We start from the raw sequence: 27,986 nt of genomic DNA on the forward strand, positions 1-27,986 counted from the left end.
TGATGCAGACGTCGGCTGCGAAGCCACTGCGACGCGTTGCGGGCGACTTTACCGGGCACATATAAAACAAACGATCTTGGCTAAATATTCACAATCATATTCAAGTTGTTCATTCGCGCGTTCGAGTTCAAGTCCGAGAAAATTTGACATATTTTTAGTGTAAGAAACTGCCGCTTAAGATAAATTGATCACCGCGAAATTGGTTACTCGTGGGCCATATCCGGAAAGGGAATAGAACAGTATGACCAGCAGGTGGTCAAGTGAAAATTTAAAGGACATCTGGGATACACCCTTTTGTCTTAGGCTCACAGGCCAACGGCGAGATACAACCGTAAATGCTTCAATACGTACAGGCCAATTGGGCTGTGGGCTGGAAGCTAAAAGTTGTGCAGCCGCAGTCTTTTGCAGCTGAAAATTAAATTAAATTCATTTGCGGTTGATTGATTGATGGATAGTTCCATTGATTCGGTTTCAGTTGTTGCTGCTCCGAGGTTGACGAGTCCCTATCTCTGCCCACCCGTCCGTTAGTCTGTACAGCCATTTCGTGTTCGGCTTTAGTTGCCACTGTGCATTGTGCTTAGATGGTGGAAATTTATTTGTTGCTGATGCGATCTGAACTTTGCGGTTTGTTGTTTGGTACTATGTTTTGTTGAACTGTTGCCAAATGTGCCAAGACAAAACTTTGCAGTTTTAATTTATGTGAAAAGCGCCCACGGAAATGCAGCAGTAACGGCAGCCAACATGCAACTGAGGGGCACCAGAACCACAATTTCCAAATCACCATCATCGAAACAAAATTAACATATATTAATAAGCCAGTTAGGTGGAAGACTTAAATGGAATTAAAACAATTGAGTTTTGACTTACCGCAGTATCTTTTTTTATTGCTATTTGGGTAAACCGAGAAAAGTATGTCAATAAAATGTTTGTTATGACCGCGAGCAAATGTCATGATTCTAGGGTCACGAAATAGAAAGTATAAATTCCAAGAAATTTCTAAATTAAAAAAAAAAAAGAATACTCATTCAAATTAACCGAATAGTCCGAAAATATTTTATGCAAATTTTGCTTGGGTAAAAACCAGCAATTTGATTTGTTTATACACACACACTTAAATTTTGACGTCTAATTTTTTTGTTTTTTGCATAGGATTAGAACGGCTTTTTGACTATTTTTAGCGTTGAGTCATGTCGAACGCATCCCGTATTTTGACTCAATGATCGATTTGTCGATAGAATGAAATGCAAATCTTGCTCTTTGTTGATTTACGGTTCAAAAATCAGTGACTCAATTAGCGTTATAGTCTCGCAAGCGAATTGAGCCTATCCGGAAATGATCTGGGCTGGAGCTGCTAGATTTGTTTATACTGTTTGGTACTGTCATAAACTAACATATTAGTTGTCAATTAGACAACCGCTTGAGGGCAGTTATTTTCCCAAATAGTATCTATGAAAAAATGTTATGCAGCTGCTAAAAACAAATTTTTTCAAATATAGAATGTGGGACGCCAAGGCGGGTTGCCATAGAAGCAACTACTGGCACCAGAGACTAAGACTTGAAAATTTCTCCTCGAAGCTAACGGACTGTCTCACCGTCTTTACATCTCTTGGTGACAGTCTATCTCAGCATATGGACTTGTATGGCACTCGCACGATCCCCTTGTAATCTTATGTCATGAAACAGTGTTCGAATTTAGATGATGACGATATAGCGCCGACTTTGAATCTTATACGGTCATTAGCTTCGAGACATCCGTATTTGTTTAATTATATTTTGTTTTCTGTTTTCTGATTCCCCCAGTTTTTCAGACCTAGATCCAGAGTGTTGGATAGCTATGACTATTGCTCAGTTTTGGAATCAGCTCGCCTTATGTATTACTCTGGCAGTGCTGGCTTTGGCCGACTACCACGAAAACATGTTCCTTAATGGCCAGTACCAAAATGGCATCAAGGAACACCCGGAGACCCACCATTCAGTCAACCCCTCGTCGAACGTCTTTCTCAACCACGCAATCATCAGCAGACAAGCGTCGCCATTTCAAGGACCCACCTATCTGCCGCCCAAGGAGAACCTGAAGTGCGCCGCCGGCCAGCAGTGCGTACGTCAGGGTCAGTGTCTGAACGGAATCTTCTCCCAAAAGTTGCCTAGGATACAAGTAAGTTCCTGACTATTAACAGAGCTCCAAATTTACAATTAAACTCTCAGGCGTCCATTTATTCAGTCGTCTATTGCATAACGGGATATTGATTTGAGGTTTTCCCGGGACAGAAAAAATATAAACGTTTCACAAGCGACCGCTGTCCCCCAATCCGATCCATCCGCTCAGATCCGTTAAAGCCAGATGAAGACCTAAATCAAAAATTAAAAGCTCGTCTGCACCAACAAAGCGCGAAACATTACGGTCGTTGTTGTTGCTCGATTAGCTTGCCTGATCTGCATTTTTTTTATGGCCAAGCGCTTGTTTTTGCTTCTGACGTTGTTGTAAATGTGGTTGGATTGAGTTGATTTGTTTGGCACAGTTAACGTTATTTTCCGGTTTGTCATTACCGGGGTCCGAAATACCAGACCACATACGTGCTGGCCAGACCATAGCTTTGGGGAATTTCGTAATCCTACAAAGTGGAATAAAAAGCGAAGTTCATGTTTAATTGGTCGTGGGCTTTTAAATATATATATATATTCAAATATATATATATACAAATATATATGTATGAAAGTCGCAATAAAAATTAAAAGTCGTTGATGATTTGCATATTTGTTAGTTGAATCTACGCGCCTATATATATAAATTAAATAATCCATACCAGGGCATGCTTCTCCTCAAGTCCTCTACCGGTACACCAGTGCTTACATAGAGAAGTTTTAATTGAGCTGGGAATTTCCCCTTTCATGTTAACTCTAATTATTTAGATCCAGTTAAATACTTTAAAAGCCGCGAACTCAAACTACTAATAGAATAAGTCAGACCATAATAAATGGTCAAACCAACTTGACCAACTTACGCTACAGGAATAAAAACCTCCCTTCGAAATGCCCCCTGTGCAACAAAGACAAAACAGACATAGCCCATAAAATTAGTGTAATGGCTTTTTTTCGGGCGACAACAGCATCAAAAATTATTAAGTTTTTAAAGGCGAATTTGCCTTTGAGTTCTATAGAGCCATATTCTTCTAAAATGGAAAACCCGCTTTTGACTTACAAATGCAACGCGAAAGAAACACAACGGTAAAAGACGAAGTTAACTGTCAGTCGGATGACTTTGCCGAGCGCTCAAAAGGCATTCACCTCAGTAACGTCATTCATCAGGTTTTTCGCGCAGTGTATATGCCATTGACATCAATTTTTCCAATACCTTGATCAGGGCGAAAGCGCTTGCATTTTTCCAAATCTTATTCTTTTATGCATACCTTGAAAAGGGTAAAAGGGCGTACCGATCAGACGTCTATATTCTATAGCTCCCATAGGAATAATAGGGTGAAATCGGTGCAAATTTGATGTTTTCAGCACATTTCGCGCAGAGTATATGCTATTGACCTAAATTTTTCCAAGTCTTATTTATTTACGCAGACCTTGACCAGTGTAAAAGCGCTTGCCGATCGGACCTCTACATCTCATAGCTCCCATAAAAATATTTATTAAACATTTGTTATTCTTCTCGCTACTTTTGCAATTTTAGCAATTTCGGCAAAGTCTGCAAGGATATTACAACTTCGGCTTGCCGAAGTTAGCTTCCTTCCTCGTCATTTTTATATTTTTTATAAAAATAAAATTATTTCTCAATAGATAGTATCAGATTCTAAGCCATTTCTGAAAATATATGTCTAATTTCATTTTTATTAACATGCCTCGTCAGATTTGACGAAACAGTCTTTGCGTTTGCCGTTTATTCTTTGAGTGCGAACATAGCCTAGTGATACATCGTCTCACTATCGCTCAGAATGACCGGGCCGAAGTAATTTTTCTTATATTTCTTGTTTTAAGAAATATTATTTCTCAAAATAGAAAAGAAATAATATTTTTTGGTTTAATAGTAATAATTTTTTGTTAAGAAAGACATATTTTGTTCAAATTAAGGTGACTCGACCTTGACGAAAATTCAATGGCTATTTTTCTGGATTTTAGGGAGACTCACAAATGTTAATGTTATTTGACATTGGCGGCCATTTGCAAAAATTAGTGCATCTTCCAATACGGTGAACCTATTGGACACTTTGAATAAAGCCTTGTTAAAACCGGTCCGTTTCAATTTATGTACTACATGCAATAGTAAGAAGACTTTTTGAAAAGTTTCATTTAGATTAGGCAAGTTTTAGACTTGTTTGCGTAAAAACAGACAAATGGAAGGATCCGACGGACATGGCTGGATAAACTTTCCTGGTAATGCGGATTTAGAATATATATACTATTAAACTTTTGATTGAAAATATTATACCCTCCGCAAGGGTATACAAATTGCTTATAATAAATCAAGACTCAATTATAAATAAATTAGCTAATAAAGAACATAAAAACAAATTTTTTTTAATATATTAAATTTGTTTGTTTAATGAAAGCCCTTACCAATCAAAAGTTATGAAATCAAGAGTTTCCGACCCTATAAATATATATATTCTTTATCAGGATCAATAGCCAATCGTCATGTCCGTCCGTCTGTCCGCTACCGATTTGTGGTTTGAAATTCAGATTCAAGTAGTTCTTACGCAGCGCTTATTTATTTTAAAACAGGGCACGCCCAATATAGCGCCCACAAACAAAGCCAAAAAAGCTGCACAATAAAATCAGCCTTGTTACTTAACAATTCCAAAGCAGCGTGCCGTTCACGAAACTAATTAAATCAAAACAATGTTAATTTTTTTGGTAAAATAAATAATAATCGTCACAAAATTTAATATCATAAATTGTTTGAGTGGAAGGTGCGATTGTCACTACATTCTTATTTTCCTTTTCTACCGTTCCTTTGGTTGATGCCCAAGCCATTTCTTCGTCGCGGCTGCAACTTGCTAAAAATCAAAAGTTAATCTGTGGAGTTTTGTTAATTGTATTTTGGATAGTGATCATATGAACTCCATCGAAACCACTCCCTTTCGTCGTCGCAATTTTCGATACATTTTTTAAGTTATTTTCGCAATTCAATCCGCCGTAGTAGGAGTTAACCAAGTTTGGCGGTTCGTTTATTAATACAAAATAGTAATAAATTTTCATTGTGACCCAGGATTCAAATATATTTATGTATGTCAGAGTTATAATTGTCAGTACATTCAATTTTTAATCGGGTGTATGACAGTGATTGTTTAATTTTTTTTTGTCAACATATCGACACTTTTTAATTTGCAAAAAATTTTTCAGCCTTTAGCTACAGCCTTGAGAACCCTCATCGACACCGTCACAGCCTTGTATGCCTCCTAGCTGTCTATTGGGGATGATAGACAAGCGTCTAATACTATTTTAATACATCTGATAATGAGCAAGTCAACGCAGGAACTAAAAGAAAATGGGAAAATCAGTTAAATTATACTTTGTTGCCACTTTGGAGCGAATGTGAGGCGGCCCTCAACAGAAGATACCAACGTAAAATAAAAATTTTGTAACTTCCGAAAGTTCAAGTCTCTCCCTTTGAGCTATGCGAGCAATTTACACTTTTCTAACTCCAATCATAGGACTACGTGGTCAGAAGATAGTAATCGGCGATAAAGAAAAAAATCTTTAAAAATCGAAATAATAATAATAATAGCTTGGGAAATGGTATAGGCTTTCACGAGCGGGAAATCTGTCGAAATCTTCCGGCTGTGAGAATACCGTGCAAAAACAATAAAACCAAAAAATATAATTAATTATGGGAAAAATTAGCTATGAGATTGAAAGAAACGCTGCCATAACGCATAAGAAATTACAAAATGTAAACAAATTGATGTTGTTTCTGTAGTTTAACAATAATACAATAATCCTAGCAGTTCCGGGACCGTGGAAACGAAAATGTTGAGCTGGTTTAACGATTAAGATTAAAACACGTGCGCCATAGGCAGATTAATTCACGGCAACTTAAAAGGCACTGCAAATAAAGTGTTACGCATGGGCTTCATCAAAACTGTTTCATAAAGCATCCATTTTAGAGATACATAAACCAGAATTGAGTACTTTCCAAAACCGCTGTAGCTTGTCTTCACTGATCCAAACCCGAATGTATTGCTTCGTAAATGTTTCCGTGCTGTTTAATACTCATTAGCATGCTTAGCTCTTGCTAAGGCCAAAGATCTTCATTAGTCAAGGTCAAGCTTAAGAACCATTTCAAAAAAAATTAAATGGGTTTCAGATTTTAGGTTTTCTTGCTTGAGGAGACATAAGAGACATAAATAAGAGGACTTAGACAGTTTAATTTGTAATATTCACAGTCTGATTGATATATGGAGTGCCAGTTTTGGGAACTCTACGGTCTGAACTGGTTATTTAAACTATTCTTTCATAGCATGACGTCGCTTCTCTAGCAGCACTACCCGTTGGCGAACTCTTCGTTCTTGAGCTGCAAACTCGTCAACGCGATTCCGTCTGTAGCCACTGTTACGGCATTTGAACTCTGGCACAGACTGACAAAGTTATTAATTTGCAATTGTTCAGTTGCCTAATGCCAGCTGGCCAACAGACAAAAAATTTAGCAATATTGGCGAAGGTCCGGCAAGATGACAGCGGCAAAGTTCAATGCAAATGCAACAGCTTCAAGCATCTTGTTGCTGGCCAGTGCCACTAGCTTCTGGCTGGCCACCTTTTAGCACATCATTTATACAAGTGGCTAACTGACTTTGCTGACCTTTTGGCCAAGATAACTGCAATCTCAATCATTGGGTAGGCGATGCAACTTTAAGGCTGCTGGATTCGGCTTGGCTTATGTCAAAAACCCCCTAATGTCAACTGATGCACAGGTTATGCAATGATGTTTTCTAGAGCTTAAGTTACAGAATTACTTATTTTGTATACCCTTGTAATTTAACTTAGAAGTTACCAGTGCATTGAAGGAGGCATTTCTTACCTTATAAAGTATATATATTCTGGACCAGCATCACTAGGAAAGTCGATCTTGCCTTGTCCGACGGACCGTTTCTATGCAAAATAGTCTCTCGGTTTAAAGCTATCTGTATGAAACTTTTCAAAAAGTTGTCTTCGTATTGCAGGTAGTATATAAGCAGGAACGAACCCGATCGGACGACTATATCATATAGCTCCCAAAGGAACAATTGAGAAAAAAATAAAATGAAAATATAACTTTGCTGGTTTTTTAAAAGTTTTTAGATATATAGTAATGGTTTATTATTTTAGAACTACGTTTTAAATTGATCAAAATCCTAGTCATGTTGATAAAGAATATATATACTTTATAGGGTCGCAAATGTCTTCTTCAAACATCTGACTAAAATTATAATGCCCTCTGCAATGGTAGACCCAAACTAAACTATTGTTACACGAATTTTAAACTATTGGGTATCAAAAATTTCTCAATAGGAGAACTAATTTAATAAGTTCGAACGTATTAAAATAAAACGTTCGAGGGTGTCAATTTTATACTCACAGCTTTATTATTTATACCGACACTCCTAGTTTACTTTTCAAACTCTTAAGTATAAAATACATACCGTGTAAATGTTATGTAGCATACATATAAAAATACGTATTATAAATTTGATACTATTTTGTATTACAATTATACTTTTTCTCCCAGAGGTTTGTTTCATTTTTCTGTTGTACAGAAATCGCTCCCAGTAAAAATGCACTATAAATGTTTTTAATACATTTTAAAATTGAAAAAAATTAATTAATTTATATTACTAAAAGCCTGGTGCATTTATAGATCTGCGTGCGTAAATAACATTACAGTGATACACATGTTTCTTTATCCACAATATATTTCGCGAGAAAACTCACTAATATATTATTTACTACACAAACTTGGCGTATTGCCTTTTGTTTACTATGTTTTGTTTTTACGAATTTGACTTAAATGCAGTACGCCTGCGCAAACGATATCTAAATAAAGCACGAAACTCGACGAAAAACCTGTACAATTTAGTCACGCATTTTGAATTCGAATTATTCTGGTCTCACAGCAGATTTCGTTTAGATTCTTAACTTCATTGTGTTGGCCTTATAATACTTAGTCTTGAATTAATACTACTGGGCTTACGTTTTATACTATATAGTATAAGTTTATATTGCATTTTTATACCCTTGCAGAGGGTATTATAGGGTAAAAATTATAACTTTGCTGTTTTTTTAATTTTTTTTTTAGTTCTTCGACATATAGTAATGGTTAAATATTTCAGAATTACGGTTTAATTTTCATCGAAATCGGACGACTATATCATATAGCTCCCATAGAAAAAATAAAAACATATAAATTTTTTTTTTTTAATGTAACTTTTCTATTTAGTAATTTTTTTTTAAATTCTTTTTGATTTGTTAATAATTTTACAGTTCAGAATTACGCTTTTAATTTTATTGAAATCGGAAAACGATTTCATATAGCTGCCACAGGAACTATCGAATAATTGAGCGGCAAATCATCATAGCTCTAAGGTTTTTCAACACTTACGCAAGTAAATCATAATTTTAATGTTTTCAAGAACATTTAATTTTTTCAATATTTTTAAACATAGACGCATATAAGTTCAAAATTTAGATGTTATAAAGAATTAAAAATTTTTGCAATGGCAGCAAGGGTGAATAAACTGTGGATTGCCGAAGATTGCTTTCATTCTTGTTAACTTTTTTTTACATTCTCAGAACTGCGACCCGGATACCGACGTCTGCTGCACCTACCAGGTGTCGCTCACAACCACAACAACTCCAGTGCCGTTTGAATCCTGTCCTCGTGATTCGGACTGTGTGGCCCCGGAAAACTGTCGCAACGGTGAAATAAGTGCCATCAACTACGTAAAGAAACAAGGGGTGAGTGCCTTCTTGTGACTTCTAAAAATCAGTTGCCACAAAATAGTTGAGCAAGTCATTGGCATCAATAGTATAAAGGGTTTTCCCATTCAATCGGCTTGTGTAGATTCCGTTGCCAAAGTAGCTTAGCTACGTTAATGTTTTAACAGTGACGAGATAAACAACCCAAATAAAGCGACCACAGCAGATGCAACTGGCTTTACCGGAATCAGACCCGACTGCAACAATCGCAGCACATTTCTCAAGCCCGGCGCACGAGGAGACCAAGAAAAAATCAACACAGCAACCGAAACAACGTCAGCTTATTAGCACACAATTAGATTTAATGTCTGCTCTGATTTTTCACTTGGGAATTTCTGAATCCGAAAACGCCGAATGGTAAAGGTTTCGCTGGACGGTAGTTAGATTTATTTGACTTGGTCGTTGATTTGGTACTTTTTAATACTTTTGCAGAGGGCAATACTGCTATACTATAATTCCGACTATAAAAAGTAAATTTATTTTTGAGCAGCACAACACGGCTAGTTGGACTGGCCTTGTCTGTCTATTTTGCTGTACTAGTACAGCAACTAGTACTTCGGCTCTAAAATAAAACTTTTCCAAAAGTCTTTTCTCTAATTCAGGTATATGAGATGGAATGGCAGAAATCGGGTGAATTAATCTCTCTAAATCGAATTTTTGTTGGAAAATCGACAAATCCTTGTTTTTTTTTAAGAATATATACGTATATACTCAGAGATATAAAAATTATGCTATTAAAAAAAATAAACCTGCACAAGTTTATAAAATTTGGACGACTATTTCTTGAAGCTGCCATAAAAAGCTGTATTCAATAGATATCAGAATATAGGCATAACTTCTTTGTTTTGAAACATATTTGCATTGAGGTATACCAACTTTCGCTTGCCGAAGTTGGCTTATTTTCTTGTTAAAGTGTATATGTTGGTAGCCCTAGCATTGACATTGCCACAAGGCGTAGATTTAATTTTAAACCCTGTGACAGCGGTAACGAACTTGACGCCACCAGGCAGCAATCAAACTGGAATGCAGTTGAACCTCAAGTAATACCTTACACACACAGCCGAGTCGAAAAAGTGTTAAATTACGGCCTACCAGACGAAAAATACAATCAGTGTATATACACAATGGTATATATGTATGCATATGTAGGCAGTGTGTAGATCGGTTCATCAGCTCAGCATCAGCACTGCGTACAAGCCAAGACTCGGAAAGACGGACAGACTTGCGACTAAGAGAGATCTCAGATTTTCACCAGTCCAGCGCAATTGCATAATTTGCCTACATGCAATGGCCGGAAAACCGGGTTGCGTACGGTGCTGCATGCAATGCCTGAAAAAATGAGCGCAGAAAGTGAATTATGCTGCAACGCAACAGCTGCAGGTCAACTTCAGAGAAATCATCGCAGCCATTTTCTGAAATGCCAGGTTGGCTTGTTTGGTACTGCTTGCTACCAGTTCTAACCATTTTTTAAGATCAACTTTAGTATTTAGTAGTTATGTCGAGATAAACTGAACGCAGACACACATAGACTTTAACTTCTCAAGGCGTTAATAAGAGTCGAGGACCTACGACCATCAAAACATTCCTCGTGGCCCCTCATTTCGGTGTATGACTTCCCCGATGTCAGCAACCACTACATACCATAATGGCACTGCTCGTTAAGTAATGCAGGCATTGACGTCAATTGCGTGGCGTGCCACAAGGCACTGCAGAGTACGAAAGCGACAGCCAAAGCAACAGCTATATTATCAATAATATGACTATAGTGAGGCAAGAGAAGATAAAAGGGTAAATGACTTGTGTAGTTTCGAAGTGAAAAATGCAATGAATGCCGGCAAGGTCGCTAGATCTTGGGAGTGAGTGCGACATAATAAACACAGGGCGAACCAAGTATGAAAAAATTAATCTTCATTCTGGCATGAGACTGAGAGAAATGTTTCTTCTCATTGGACACAAGTACTCTTCCGATCAATTAATGATACTTTGTTCCCCTTTTCGAATATACAGCTTTTGGAACCCGGATTTTGTTTGGAGCACCGATGACTGAGAGTGAACTTTTTTTGAAACGCTAAAAATTTCTTAAACTTAAAAGAATATATAATGAGGATATTTTTAATCATAACTTGAAAAACTTGCACGATCATTTGAATTGGGCCTACAGACTTCTGTGTTGTTATAATTAAGATAACCAACGCTAAATATGACCTCGAGTTTGAACTCCAATTAAATGTGTACATGTAAAGGGTCGCAAAAAACAGCCATTGTGACGGACAAAGTTAAAAATCAACTGAATTTTAATAATTACACCCTTCTAATTTCGTCCGGCAGTCTCTTAGTTTTAAGGATGTATGCAAGAAACTTTCAGAAAAGTTGTGTTTCCTTGCAGGAAATTTTTTTTTTGTTTTATTAAGCTTATTACTTTTATTGTATTTTTAAACCCTTGCAGAGGGTATTATAATTTCAGTCAGAACGCAGTATATATATATATATATATATATATATATATTCCTGATCAGCATCACAAGGAGATCTAGACATGTCCGTCTGTCCGTCCGTCTCTTTCTACGCAAACTAGTCCCTAAGTTTTAAAGCTGTCTACATGAAACTTTCCCAAAAGATGCCTTTCTATTGCAGGTGGTATATAAGTCGGAACGAGCCGGATCGGATAACTATAGCATATAGCTCCCATAGAAAAAATCGGGGGAAAAAATTATAAGTTTGCTGTTTTTAAATTTTTTCTTAGTTCTTCGACATATTTCAGAATTACGGTTTAAATTTCATCTAAATCGGACGACTATATCATATAGCTCCCATGGAAACAATAAAAATATTTTGTAATTTTTAATTTTTTGTAATTTTAAGAAAATTTTTTTTTTTATTTATGAAAAAATTGGACAGTTTAGAATTACGCTTTTAATTTTATGGAAATCGGAAAACGATTTCATATAGCTGCCATAGGAACAATCGAATAATTAAGCTGCAAATCATCATAGCTTCAATGTTTTTAAAAATATTTAATTTTTGCAATAGCTGCAAGGGTATATAAACTTCGGCTTGCCGATGTTTGCTTCCTTTCTTGTTTTTGGATATAGTAATGGTTTAATAACACAGAATCACGCTTTTAATTTTACTCAAATCGGAAAACGATATTATATAGCTCCCATAGTATCGATCGATTAATTTAGCTACAATTTATCATAGCTTCAATGTTTTTATACATATACAGAATATATACGTATATCGAAATTGAAAAGTTTTAAAAAATAATTTATTTTTGCTATAAGGGTGCATACTATGCTTACTTTCTTTTTTTTTTTTAAATAAAGTATTGTGCTTGAATTTTGGTCAAATGTTGTTAGTGCAATGACCATTTTTATACCTGGCATTTTTATATATGGCAGCAGACGGGAGAGAAAAATGGAGAACGACAGAACTGTTAGCGGGGGGTGGGGATGCTGCACGCTCTTAGCTTTTAGTGTTGACTACAGATGGCGCCACCTAGACACCGATTGTTTTGTGGGGATATATTTAATTTGAAATTTGTTAGCTCAGTATAGGGTACCTAATAGTCGGGGAACTCGACTATAGCGTTCTTTCTTTTTTGTTTGTATTTTTGAAGGACATTACGGATTTCTTAAATTTTAAAAATATTTCGATTTTTGCTGTGAAGAAAAATATAAAAAAGCATAACATCTTTTTGGATATAAAAAGAAAAAGTTTAAAATTTGTTGTGAAAATGTCTTCAAATTATTCTTTGTCATTATATTTACTCCATCTTAATAAAGTTATTTTCAGATTTTTAATTTGTTGTCCAAATCCAAAAAATAGTCACATTTCTTTAGCGGATTCATCGCTTTTGACTTCGTGACGTTTTGACAAAGCTGTAACAGGGCAATGCCGTAAAAAACGTATGCCAACAAAGCATACGGAGAAAACAGAGTAGATCGAGCGCCTTTTGCATGCAGCAGATGGTTAAACTCAAGCTCTGAACTCAAGGTCTAGGTCGAGCTCGGGGTCTGGGTCTGAGCAAGCTTAGTCTCGCTGACTGAAAGTCGTTGACAGCGCTTAACATTTTTTCGCTCGTGGCCAACTTTGCAGACACGCTTTGTAGTGGAGTTTTAGCTTCCTTTGGTTTAATGCGTATTTTATGATCATCATTATTGTTATGATTTTAATAGCTTCCACTGCCGTCAGCGATCGTTACATGTCGTCTTTGTCCGACTTTGTTATAATTAACATAAATGCGTGTTGTGCTGTTTACAATGACACTTTGACAACTAACTTCACTTATAATTAATTGGTTTTTGTGTAAGGCTACGTCCATATTCGTTGAGTTATTTGGCATCTAGTTTGCTCATAAAAAATAGGTTTTACACCCAGACCTCTGCATCTAAGGCCTATGCATAAACTTCATGTTATGTACCATAAACAAAAGACTTAAGCGCCGAACTTGTGTCACAACTGGCTGACGACCTGCTTGCACTTGCACTTCACGGCCAACTCTGTTTTTTAGAATCTTTTTCTCGGTTCAACTTGGCTCGGACTTAAGATAACCACTTATAAAACGGCCAAATCAGAATCTGCCCACTTAATAGACATATAACTTTTGTGAAGAAAAAGACGAAGAGAAGCAATGGAGTATTTAGTGCTGTGCTAGTGGCGCATTAGTGTAGTCATAAAAATAGTTTAATGTTTGCAGTGAAGCAATAGTGTCGTAAATTTCGCCGCTGCTCGTCACGGCTTGACCTTTTCCTAAGCTATAAAAGCGACCCAGGCAGCTCGAGCCCATGGATTTAAGGTACGTATCAAAACTGTACGGCACCTTAAAATAATTAGTGTTCAACGATAGTCAAATTTCTTGGTGATAGAGACAGCAAAATTTAACTACAGACAGAAAAAAAGTTACCTTGAAACTTCTGACTTAATATAACCCGTTATTTTAGGCAAATATATTTTAAATTCCGCTTAGTTGCGATAGCAACAAATAATATAATGTCGTGTCAGAATATAACATAATTTCCAATAACTTTTAAAGAAATGGTTTGATGTTTGGGTTTTTTTTTTGGGTTGTAGACCCAAAAAAAATATATTTCCAAAAAGGAGGTATCTAAATTACGGGCATAAGATTGGGCGTGGCAAAGTACTAGAGCCTTACTACTATCTGTAATAATGTTTCGTTTTATCTATAAACGATAGGGATATGACGAAGGTTAAACAACAATTTTTTAAAGTCCGTGCTCTTTTTATACGAACCTTACATGCTGCCCAAGTGGATTCTATGGCCTATCACCGAAATTTTGCTTTTCCAGTTTTTTCCACTAAACTTGGTAATTTCCCAAAATATACAAAATTTAATTATATATGTTTATAGTAAACTCAACATTATTAACAAATTGCGCCAGACACTCTATGGGACATTAACAACAACAAAAATGGACAACTTGTCTTGTATGGTCAACAACAACATTTATTAAAAGCATTTTGGATTCTCCCCGCTCGCTTGCTGGTGGTGATTACATATTTTAGCTGTCGCTGGTACACCAAGAAGCTTAAGGTTTTTTATGGAAGTTGTTATCTTGGCTAAAGATGATTGATCATAAGCTATGCAATGGCCAGCAGTCTCAGGTAATCGGAGCTGAGAGGCGAGGATTGATGGTGTACATGGATTTTGCCGTTTCGGAGACGCTTGTTGTCATTGATCAAACTTATGTGCCGTTTTCTGTCCTGCTTTCTCGTGGGGCCAAGTTTAATAATAGCGTGTATTACATAAAACTAAATGCGTGCTCTGGCTTGAGCTGTTCCCCAAAGCGCCTCCGTGATTGATGTCTACATTAAAATTAAATTTGGATTACGCTTAATTCATGAAAATTGCCAGTTGTGCCTAATGATAATGTTAAAAATTAAATGGGGCTGTCGCTGCTCGATCAGAAGGACAAGCTTTAATGACCTAAAGTAAGGCCAAGCTGATACTACGACTTGTCAAACGGAAGCGCTTTTGTTTTATTTAATTATATTGATTTACCATGTCGACTCATACTCGGAGATAAAAGACATGGTATTAGTAACTTCTGCCCACGGATTTGTTTTGATTAATTTTAAACAAATGAGCACATTATTATTCGGGGCAGCTCTTATTTAATGTTAAAATACCAAATGAGCGAATAGTAGGCTGAGACAGAATCAAATCTCTACTGACCTAAGGCTCAACTCCGTGTGAAAAGTTGGCCGGAAAGGGTACGCGGCGCAGAACAAAGCACACAACAGCCAAGTCAGTGGGATTTTCAAATCTTTTCTTAGCTGGGCGCAGATCAAATAATTATACGAATAATTGAGTAATTTGCTGTAAGCTGTTCAAAAAAGGGCTGTGTGCTCATCTTGTGTTTAAAATATCCATTAAATAGTAATCCCAGGAATAGTTGCCACTTATCTAATTAGCCATGTATAATTATATTCGGTAGGACCGTCATATTTTTGGTCTTCCGTTGGTTTACAAAATTTAAATCGTCAAAATTCCAGTACAGTTGGATTCCCTGACACTCAAAATATTTTTTTATTGCACAGTTTTTTTTTAAAGTGTAAATAACGTTTTTTACTTGTTTTCATGCCTGTTTTATTTCTTATCTCCACTTTTGCTTATAGATCCGATGGGTTTTCGATAGCTTATTTTACTACAAATATAACCTTCTTCAATAGGATAGGTTTCCTCATAAAGTAACCTATCCTATTCCTAGTACTCGACAAAGTTTTAAAACCAGTTAAAGCTTAAATCTTTACACCATAAAGTATTTCCTAACAAAAACAAAGCAAAATTTCGCCAGCCGAAGTTTGTATACCCTTGAAGCTGTTGCAAAAATTAAATGTTCTTTAAAACATTTGAATTTTGATTTATATGCGTTAATGCTTAACAACGTTGAAGTCTTGATGATTTTTAACCCAATTATTCGATGGCAGCTGAATGATATCGTTTTCCGAATTGGAATATAAAGAAGTTAAAAATGGAGAAATTTAAATTTTGTATTTAATAGTTTTTATACCCTTGCAGAGGGTATTATAATTTCATTCAGAAGTTTGCAACGCAGTGAAGGAGACATTTCCGACCCTATAAAATATATATATATATATGTTCTTGATCAGCATCACTTTAGAGTCGCTCTAGCCATGTCCGTTTTCCCGTACGTCTGCCCGTCCGTTTCTACGCAAACTGGTCTCTCAGTCTTAAAGCTATTGTAAAGTTGTCTAAACTTGTGCACTTATCGTGTGGGCAGCACGGACGCTGCTATTGCTTACACCCGTCCATTGCAGACACTTTCAATGAACAATAGACTTGGTCGAAGAACTTGACAAAGCCACATATGCAATTGTTTCTAAGTCTAGCCTTGTGTATGAGTCTGTACATACGTTGTGAGTTCACAAAGTCCGCCCACGAAGTGTTGTATTGCACCATGAAACTGCTAAATTTCTCGGTTACCATTAACCCCAAGCGGAAAAACCATTGACAACCAGCATTAGGCGTGTTAATGACCAGATAGCACATTGCCAGTCGAGTGGCCCCGTCCCATGCAGCACATGGCTGCGCATCTGGCCAGGCACATAATTGCACACTCCTACAATTTGTTATATTAAACATAAAAAATCGCCTTTGATTTTAGAAAATCGCCTTTCATTTTAGAAAATTCGCCTTTGATTTTAGAAAATCGCCTTTGATTTTAGAAAATCGCCTTTGATTTTAGAAAATCGCCTTTGGTTTGGATTCAAGGGTGATTTTCCTATATTACAGAAATTCTTAAACAATTTTCTGTATTTTTGAAAATTTGAGTTCATTGAAAATTTTTTAAACCCTTGTGCTTAGTGAGGAGGAGTCGTGGTACCTATTTTTATATCTGTTATCGGAACTATAGTATATGTGTCGCCCCAACCACCATCTTAAAAGTTTCTGTAACTAGAATGAAAGAAAAGGAAATACGGTAAACTATATTGTTATAAAAAGGAAGCAAAAAAACAAACTTTTTCGGGGTTCGAACCGGGGACCCATTAGATTCGTAGAAGCATTAGACGGTTGCGCCACGCTGGCATCACATTCAAAGGGACTAGTAGTCAATAGAATTGCTTTTGTTAACTATTCTTAGTCAGCTTAGTTACAAATTACAATAAAAACAGAACGTTATCAAAATGAAAACAAAAACATAAACAAAAACAATCGGGGATTTGAACCCGGGACCAAAATAGCTACGCATTGTTTAATGTTCAGAGGCATTTGCCACCTAGATTTAACATTTTAGAAAATTCTTTAGAAAATTTTCTATTCTTTGGAAAATTAAATTTCTATATATGAAAAAATGTATCTAAACTTAAGGGTACTTTGTTTTTAATTTTAAGAAAGGCTAGAGTATTTTTTTTCTGAAAGCTAGAAAATTTTACATGTAAATTCCAGAAAATCGGAGAGCGGCAGTTAGGAAAAAAAAACACCTTATAATTGAGACAAAAATATCTAAGAAAAATGTTTTAAAATTTATAAATGATTTTCCATATTTTAAACATTTTGTCTTACATGTAGAAAAAAGAAAATTTTTTCTATATTTCAGAAAAAAAAATTTTTGAATGCAGTCGTTTGCCGCTATATTGTGTTGGGTTGACACCCATAAAAAAAATATATGGGCTTTTTCACTAACCCTTACTCGCTATTCTGTACAGTCCAATCGTTGCTCTTCGCCCGATGTCTGCTGCCGCATGCCCTCGACTACGCTAACCGAAGACGGGTATATCTTTAATCTGCCGGACAAGACCTTTGTGCTGCCAACGAACCCTACAGTACCGGCCATACGCACTACCCAGCCAGCGTACAACCCGCAGCCCACGACGGTGGTGTTAGCTCCCCGACCCACTAACGAGTATCTACCGCCCCCAACCACTCGGCGTCCCAGCTATGAGCCCGTCCCGACGACCAGACGGCCGGTTTACCAGCCGCCTGCAACTGCCACCCAGTTGCCCCGCAGCTCGCCGACCAAATCAACCCAATCCAAGCCACGTCCCCAGCCGACGCGCCGACCCGGCAACGAGTACCTCCCGCCTGTGTCAGCCAACGAGATTCCACGCTTCGAACCTGACCGCGTGCCGCAATCCTCGAACGAGAAGCCGATCTACCGCGGGGAGGACCAGCTGTCGCCCCAAATTTTCCCCATGGTCCAGTCAGCGAGTACGCCAAAACACTTCGCCAAGTGCGCCTCAGCTCTCGTGTGCTCCTCCGAGAGCTTCTGCAATGCCATCGGAGTGCTAACCGACACCCCCGTTGAGCTGAGCCCCATGGAGGCGGCATTTCGAGTGCCTCTCACTGACTGCCTGCAGGCGGAAAATGGCACTCCCGGCAAGTGCTGCCGTGACCCAAACTATGTGGACCCCTGGCCGGTCAACTTGGCCGGAGTTTGCGCAACAAGGAACAAACGGTAAATAGGCGTATTTTATCCGTACACATACAAGTACCGAACAGTTGCCTTATTTCAGAACGAAGCCCACAGGAATCAAGGATCTGGACGCCAACTTTGCCGAGATCCCCTGGCAGGCTATGATCCTGCGCGAATCGAGCAAGACGCTTTTATGCGGCGGGGCCATTATCGGAGACGAGTTCGTGCTAACCTCCGCCAAATGCGTAAACGGGTAAGTCGACACTTTATCTTGGCTCCTTCCCAAGGCAAAATAACTGAAACTCCCTTAGTCTTCCCGTGAGCGACATACGGATTAAAGCAGGCGAGTGGGAGCTGGGCAGCACAAACGAGCCCCTGCCTTTTCAGCTGACTGGCGCCAAGTCCATCGACGTCCATCCCGCATTCGATTCCTCGACCAATGCCCACGACCTTGCCATAATTCGGCTTGAGAGGCGCTTGGAGTTCGCTACCCACATCCAACCCATTTGCATCAGTGATGAGGACCCAAAGGCGACCGAGCAGTGCATCACTACCGGCTGGGGAAAGCAGGCCTTATCAAGTAAGTGCTTTGGAATATACGAGTATAAAGCAAAACAAGAAAAAAGTCAAATTCGGCAAGCCAAAGTTTATATAATCTAACATCAAGTGCAAAAATTAAATATTACCATCTCAAAATATAAAAAAAACAAGAAAGGAAGCAAACTTCGGCAAGCCGAAGTTCATATACCCTGTTAGCTTTTGGAAATTTAAATATTCTTGAAAACATTAAAATAACGATTTACTTGCGAATATGTTTAAAAACATTAAAGCTATGATGATTTCCAGCTCAATTATTTAATAGTTCCTATGGCAGCTATATGATATCGTTTTCCGATTTGAATAACATTAAAAGCGTAATTCTGAGCTATTAAATCATTAATGAGTAAAAAAAGAATTAAAAAAAAATTACAAAATAGACAAGTTATATTGAAAAAAAAAATTCATATTTTTGTTGTTCCCATGGGAGCTTTATGGTATAGTCGTCCGATTTAGATGAAATTTAAACCGCAATTTAAAAATATTTAACAATTACTACTGTCGAAGAACTAAAAATTTAAAAACATCAAACTTATAACGTTATATTATTTATTTTTCCGATTGTTCCTATGGGAGCTATATGCTATACTCGTCCGATCCGGACGACTACCTGCAGTAGAAAGACAACTTTTGGGAAAGTTTCATGCAGATAGCTTTAAAACTGAGAGACTAGTTTGCGTAGAAACGGACGGATAGACGGAAAGAGGGACAGACGGACATGGCTAGATCGACTCTTTTAATGATGCTGATCAAGAATATATATACGTTATAGGTTCGGAAATGTCTCCTTCACTGCGTTGAAATCTTTTGACTGAAATTATAATACCCGCTGCAAGTCGAGTTCCCCGACTTTTAGATAACCGTTACTCAGCTAACAAAATTCAAACAGAAACAATCGAGGTTTGGGTGGTGCCTTTGCCATTCGCTAACACATCTTTCGTTCTGTCTCTCTACATCAGCGATCACGGGCAGAGCGGCGGTAGAGGACATAGAAACTTCTAAAATCATAGCCTAGATTTTGAAAATTGTGTCTACCGATAGATATGACCAAAACACACAATAGCTAGGGGTAACATGTCTCAGAACTGCGCAAGAACTACATATTAGAATTACTTCTACATACGGACAGACAGACAGACGGATATGGCTAGATCAACAAGGCTATTGATCCTGATCAAGAATATATACTTTACTGAGGAAAACTAAACTGGTATAGTTATAATTTTGTTTACACTTATTTTTGTAATTATACCCATGAAGAGGGTTATAATTTCATTCAGAAGTTTGTATCGCAGTGAAGGAGATATTTTCGACCCTATAAAGTATATCTTTTCAGCATTGTGTAGCATGCAATTTTGATAGTATACAAGGAGCTGATGGTGATCTTTACTCTAAGGCTCAACTTTATACACATTATAGAATAGTATTAATATCGCGTGCTGTTATAAGGAAAAGTAAAAATGAAAGGTAAAAGAACAGCCAAATTATGGGCATAGGAAGCTAAGAAAATAAGATAGGGCATGACATGACATACCACTGTTGTGGTATTCAGTGCCCTTAACCCCACCCTACCATGATCACCTTTCGCATAGTCTACGGAATTTTATCCTTTTATTTCATCGGCTCTATTATGTTCGGCAGGGCTTCCATAATTTTACGCTCTAGATAGATTTCATATTCATATATTTATTTATACGACTCAAGTCTTATTCTTTACAAAAATGCTCTAAAAATAATTTTTACTTCTTTTATTTAATTAAACTCTGTTTACTAGATTCAAGATTTTAATAAAAGGCACGGGCACAGCAAGAACAATTACACTGCTGTATGATGAGAAGTAGTGAAATATAATAATAATGTGCAAAATGTAGAAATATTTTATAAGAGATAAGGCTATAAATAGGATTTATACTCAGCAGCATCCAAGGTATCGATATTGACAATAATTTTGTTATTTATTTTTTTTTTAGATTCTTACTAAAATAACTAGCAAAACAATAAGCAAATTCGTTACTAGGCAGATTGATGCTTTTATATATATTTTTTTCCTGTTTTCTGCCGACCAGGTCTGCGATGTATGGATGTCATCATTATTTATATTGTTAATAATAGACATACGCCTTTTAACACGATCAAAAATCAAACCAAATCTAGAGATTCGATGCCCTTTTTTTTATCAAAAATTAATGCAAAGTTTTCTTTCGCTCGCAGCCTGAGTCGAGTTAGGGTTTTACTTTTACAATTAATACTTTTTTATTAATATCGGATGCAAAATCGAGAGCAAAACAAAGGAAGAATGGTGTTTAATTGTAGTTTGTTTAACTGGAGACTTACAACTTACGATTTTGCTGGTACATCGACGAAAGATCTTGCGACAGGTGCATCTGAATCAAGTTTTAGGAATTGGGTTTCGTTTTATATGTTATTTTGCCTTCACATTTATTCCTCGTTGCTCAACCACTTCGATTTAAGTTTTTTTGTACCCTTCTTTTTCAGAAATATTTATGGTTTATAGTTACTTTATCTTTTCACTGACTTAACTTTTTGATTTTGCACATTTCACACTTGCTGGCAAACATTTGATTTTTCTTTACCGCGTTGCCGATATTCACATAAGATATTAACATCCAAAGAAATACAGCCCTAACTAATGAGTCAATTGCTGCTTCCGATAATATGCCTATTTACCCTTTTCACATTTGGAGCGCTAGTGTTTTCGTGCTCCTTCTAAGACGGGTAAAGAAAACTATTTATGGGCGTAACACCAAGCTCAGCTGGGTCACACACACTTTTGCCCACTGGGCTGGACTTCTGCGCTGCTTCTGCACTGGCATTTGCGTTGGCTTGCAAACCGCGTGATATTGGCTTTGACGCGCAGCTACTTTTTGGAGTGATCGCAATGCTGAACGTTTTAAATGCGGCAAGCAATATCTTGTTGTGCTCCTCGTAGAGATGTAAATATATGGCCTGTAGGTCTCTTGCGAGTGCTGCGTAATGTCAACTACAAATTGTCCGGTTGGGTCTGGATAGGTCTTAAATTTGGTCGATTGAATTCAGCTAACCATTTTTAGTTGAAGGCAATCAATATTTTAAAATCCTTTCTTGGTTCCAATCTAGTATGGAAGACAAAAATAAGATTTGGATGTGTCTACATCGATTAAAATTGTATAACCCTTCTCGGATCTGGCACAAAAATTTAACGAGCTTTTTCTGCATATACTCTTTTCCAATATACAGCCTTAAAAATTCGTATATTTGCTAAGCAGACGGCTACGATGAACAAGGTTAAATACATCTGTACATCTGGGTATAGCTAGCCTAGATCCGAAGCTTAAATCACGTTTTCCTGACTTTGTATACAACACTACTGCTATATACAAAATCCAAAAACTTTATGTAATATATCTTAGTATATACTCTATAACGATCGGGTTTAGATTTTATTAATATAAACATAAGCTGTTCGCCACAAGCAAAAGTTGACTTCCTATTGCAGTATATAAAGAATCGGATCGGACACCAATAGCATATAGCTCCCATAGGAACAAAAAAAGAAAAAATATATTTAAATTTGCTGTTTTTTTTAGCGTCCATAATTAAGGCGTCCATAGAGCAAACTTAAAGTAAATACTAATATAGCTGATGCCAAATAGATAAAAACGGGGAAAAATTAATTTTCTCACGGTTCGATTCGAACTTATAATTTGGCTCGCGGCGAATTTCTGCAGGTAAACTGCTCGTCATCATTATTAAGGGGCATTATTTCTCTCGAGGCGAGAAATTGATTGTTTATTTAGAAAATTTATTTCAAAAGTTTTCCTGCATAGATTTTAATACTTTTGCTTAATATTTAAATATACATGTTTTGAATTGTACATTTTGGTTTGAAACTTGAAAAAAAAATGTTCTTTAACCTTGGAATGTGGTTTTCATAACTCATGTAAAAACTGCAGTGGTCCCGCTTAAGTGACGTTTTGCAGAGCGTTGTTTCGTTCTTACGTTGACTATGTTTTCCCGATGCAGGTTTTTTATACCTTTGCAGAGGATATTATAATTACAATCAGAAGTGTGCAACGCAGGGAAGGAGACATTTCCGACCGTAAAAAGTATATAAGTTCTTGATCAGCATCGATAGAAGAGTCGATCCAAACATGTCCGACTGTCCGTCCGTTTCTACGCAAACTGGTCCCTCCGTTTTAAAGCTATCTGCATAAAAATTTCCCAAAAGTTGTCTGTCTATTGCAGGTAGTACAAAAGTCGGAACGAGACGGATCGGACGAGGCATATAGCTTCCATAAGTACTATCGGAAAAATTAAATATAAAAAAATTATAACTTTGTAGTTTTTTAATTTTTTTTTTTAAATTCTTCGATGGTTAGTAACAGTTAAATATTTTAGAACTACGGGTAAATTTCACCAAAATCGGAGGACTTCCATAAAAATAATAAAAAAATTTAAAAACAATTAATTTTTTAAAAACTCTTTTTGACTTATTAATAATTTGACAGTTCAGAAATCGGAAAACGATATAGTATAGCTGTCACAGGAACTATCAAATAATTGAGGTGCAATCATCATAACTTCAATGCTTTTAAACATATACGCAAAAAATCATAATTTTTATGTTTTCAAGAAAATGTAATTTTTGAAATGGTTTAAGGGTATATAAACTTCAACTTGCCTTTTCTTTATTGTTTTTATACCCCTGCAGAGGGTATTATAATTTCAGTCAGAAGTTTGCAACGCAGTGAAGGAGACATCTCCGACCCTATAAAGTATATATATTCTTGATCAGCAGCACTAGGAGAGTCGATCTAGCCATGTCCGTATGTCCGTCCGTCTGTCCGTCTGTCCGTCCGTTTCTACGCAAACTAGTCTCTCAGTTTTAAAGCTATCTGCATGAAACTTTCTCAAAAGTTGTCTTTTTATTGCAGGTAGTATATAAGTCGGATCGAGCCGGATCGGACGACTATAGCATATAGCTCTCATAGGAACAATCGGAAAAATAAATAAAAAAAAATTTTAACTTTGGGATTTTTTAATTTTTTTTTAGTTCTTCGAGATTTAGTAATGGTTAAATATTTTAGAATTACGGTTTAAATTTCATCTAAATCGGACGACTATAGCTTATAGCTCCCATAGGAACAGTCATAAAAATAAATAAAAAAAAATTATAACTTTGGTTGTTTTTAATTTTTTTTTAGTGCTTCGAGATATAGTATTGGTTAAATATTTCAGAATTACGGTTTAAATTTCATTAAAATCGGACGACTATAGCATTTAGCTCCCATAGGAAAAATCGTATAGCTGTCATAGGAACTATCAAATAATTAAGCTCAAAATCATCATAGCTTCAATGTTTTTAAACATACAAGCAAGTAAATCATAATTTTAACGTTTTCAATAGTATAGTAGTTTTTGAAATAGCTGCAAGGGTATATAAACTTCGGCACGCCGAAGTTTGCTTCCTTTCTTGTTTTTTTTGCGTTTAGCAAAATTTAGGCGCTATAAAAACAAAACAAAAAAAATATCGCAAATCGTATTCGGCCAAACATAGCGGTATGTTGTGTGAACCATTGAAAAAAAAATGATGAAAATCGGCCTAGTTCTTCTATAAGAAGTCTTACTCGGCAGTTAAAAAACACTATTTTTTGGGAAAACGCTTTTAAAGGTAAATTACGGTGCATAACTTGATTGAAATATTTACCTTACAGTTGGCAGGAACATGGGAAAAAATATTATTTCAACAAAATCCTTTTTGCAGAGACATATATAGATGAAAATAATGAATAAACAAATAAATCGGTTTTTTGAAACTGCGAGAGTAAAAGACTCGATATTTTTTCATACATATTTTAAAAGCTTCGACATTTTTCAAAAATATGGTCCTAAAAGGATTTTTTAAAATTTTAATTATTTTCGGAGACTCAGCCAATTTTGTGACGTGGTTTCCAAGCGATTTGCCATTGTGTCTTAAACTTCAAACGCGTTTCTCTTGAAACTACTCATGTTCTACCGAACCAATTCCCCTGAAATTTGGTATATATCTTGTTTATAAAACTGTCTCTCTCTACCACGGACTTTAAAAAATTTGTATTATAAGTATTTTTAAAATATTCGAAATGGTCGAACAAATTGGGTAAAAAAAATTTGCGTCTTCAACTTCAGTTTTTCGTTTCTACATTGCGGTCCAAGCATCAATAATTTCATTGATTTTTTTTTTTTTTTTTGAATTGCTGAGTCAATTTAAAATTTGTCCTTTCTTTTCCTCGGCTCTCACTAACTTCATTACTTGTGTTCGTGATCTTTTTTGATGTGGTGGTAAATGCACTGCCAAAAGGCAGTTTTGTGCACCCCTGCTCTATATATTTCTTACTTTTTGGCTAGGACTAAAGAAAGAAGTGTGCATACAAATATGTATAAGTGTTGGCGCATAAGAAGTTTAGCGAAGTGCTGTACAATTTTATGTTTCCATTATCGGGAGCCGCTATAATCGTTTTTCTTCCTCGTTCTAACCGACCCAGATCTAACTATACCTTTCTTTCCGTCCGACAGTTCATGAAGAGGGCGCTATAATGCACGTGACGGAAACTTCGACGTTGGACCGGAGCGATTGCGGTTCTGACGCCAGTAGTGTGTGCAGCGCCACCAAGTTCGACGCCTGCCAGTTCGATGTGGGCAGCGCCCTTGTCTGCGGCACCGGCTCCAACGTCCGCCTCAAGGGAATCTTCGTCGGCGAGAACTCCTGCGGAGTCGGGCAGGCTGTCCGCTTTGCCAAACCGGACATAAAGTGGATAAACACGGCGTTTGCCGACAGAAACAAGCCTCTCTTACTAAAACGGTTTTAAACTGGACTCTGGCTCGGATTAGGACCAGAAAGGGAAAAGATACGAACGACAAAGGATCGGCACTCGAGCTTGCGTAACTAAGCTGAACTACTACAAAAATTTACCCAATCACCATAAGCAGCCTAAGTATATACGCCGCAGACCCAGTTTTCACCCTTTACGTTCTGTCGAATTACATAGATCGAATTCAGATATAAAATGTTGCCGTTAACATGTATTGCGATATGTAAAATACTTATTTTAAGCTATCTATTCAACAAATAATTTTGGAGATATCAACTTACCGCAGTTCAATCACAGTTGTATTGAGATTATATAAATATTTCATTACGAAGAGTAAGTCTAAGGATGTGCACTTTCTAGCGTAGGCACTATAGCCCACCTGTCAACCGCACAACCACATTTATGCTGCAACATCATATATAAACTGTTATTTAAAGTCTTTCCTATATCGTTCACTGAATATGTTAATATGCCTAAAAGTTGTATAAAGTGTCTACGTGTCCAAGTTTAGTTAATAATTTAATTACTAAATAAAGAAAAACGATTAAGATAAAATGTTTTATATAACACCTTCAGAGGATGATAAGGATATTACCAAAAAATAGTGGGAAACCTACCTGTTACATCCATTTCGAAAAATCCAAAAAACATTTTACCTTATGAGAAACCTAGCAGAGTTGTGTAATTAAGTGATTGCATTACATTAAAAGCAAAAAGGAAGCAAACCTTGGACAGACGAAGTTCATATACACTTGCAGCAATAGCAAAAAATTAAATTTTCTTGAAAACATTTAATTTTGATTTATTACTGTTTATACTACCTGCAACAAAAAACAACTTTTGGAACAGTTTCATGCGGAAAGCTTAAAAACTGAGAGACTGGTTTGCATAGACACGGACGGACAGACAGACATGACTAGCTCGAATCTCCTAGCGATACTGATCAAGAACATATATACTTTATATGGTCGTAGATGTCTCTTTCATTGCGTTGCAAACGTCGGACTGAAATAATAGTACCACCTGCAAGGGTATAAAAAGATCGTCAACAAAGTACATCAGGGTAAGAAGTACTCGAGCAACAACAACATCAGCAAAAACCAACGACGTCATCGGCTTCAAACTATCTTCGAAGATGTCAGCGAAAGCAGCAGCTAAGTTAAATTTGAAATTAAAATTTATAAGTTAAGAAAAATTAATATGATTAACAAAGAGCCGAGTGCATAAGCTATCATTTGGCATTAGTAATAATCGAATTAGTCAATCATGACAGATAAAGTTTTACGCAAGGCCGTTCTTGAAGTAGTCAGCAAATTAGATAGAGCAATCGAGCAGTTTGATAGATATTTGAAAGAGACTTGTGAAGATATAAATGAGGGTAAGATTACTACGTTTGAAACTATGATTGAAAAATAACATTTTTTTGGGAGAAAGTAGTTGCGTTTAAACAAGTCGACCATAAGAGTTTTACATTTCGGCAGTGCACTATGGTCCAAAAGTCAATATTTGTGGCATAATTGATTTTTTTTTTGTTGAAAAATTTAATTCCATTTTTTTTCATTTCTTAAAAGTAGTTAATAGCAGATAGTATAAAAAATTTTGTAATACCCTTGATTGAAGTTTGAAAAGAGAACAAAACCAAAAAAGGAACCGTTAAAGGTTTTGTGATAAAAATGTTAGGAGAAAGCTGACTAACTGAAGACCAAATAGTGGAAATATAAAAAAAAACCAACTATGCAGCCTTATGTGGTGAACCGAAATTAGTTTAGGATGACTATTTCTGAAAATTGATGAGATTTTCTAGAGAATATTTTTAAATTGTCAGGATTTCGACGAAAATTGACAAACTTATAGATATTGGAAAAAAATGTTCGAGAAAATCTCGTTTAACGCTATAAAAGAATATTTCTATCTGACTAGTTATCACGAGAAATAGTACGAGAATGGAATCGTAGGAGAAATATGTATCGTATCGACAAATCCTTTTATACACACTTTGTACGCATACGTAACTTAAATTTTGTGTAAATAAAAGGAAGTAACAACTAAAAGAAGGTGGCACCGAGTTGCTAGGTAGATTTATTTTAAATAATTATAATAACATTCTAATTGAGAATTTTTTTTTTTTGCTATGTGGTTTGTATGGGGGCGGTGGGAAGACGTGGTCCAACTGGCACGAACGAAA

The 27,986-nt window shown here is 36.4% G+C and overlaps 1 protein-coding gene across 1 annotated transcript; it reads left to right on the plus strand.

Annotated features, from left to right (window-relative positions):
* LOC128256370 (inactive serine protease scarface) lies at nt 1-26,356 on the plus strand. Its single transcript, XM_052986678.1, has 7 exons — nt 1-159; nt 1,801-2,155; nt 8,770-8,934; nt 17,647-18,395; nt 18,454-18,606; nt 18,665-18,933; nt 25,506-26,356. The coding sequence occupies exons 2-7, from the start codon at nt 1,835-1,837 to the stop codon at nt 25,796-25,798; spliced, it is 1,950 nt and encodes a 649-aa protein (XP_052842638.1). The 5' UTR covers nt 1-159; nt 1,801-1,834; the 3' UTR covers nt 25,799-26,356.
* The last annotated feature ends 1,630 nt before the right edge of the window (nt 26,357-27,986 follow it).

This window comes from Drosophila gunungcola (assembly GCF_025200985.1).
Source record: "Drosophila gunungcola strain Sukarami chromosome 2R unlocalized genomic scaffold, Dgunungcola_SK_2 000017F, whole genome shotgun sequence".
NCBI lineage: Eukaryota > Metazoa > Arthropoda > Insecta > Diptera > Drosophilidae > Drosophila > Drosophila gunungcola.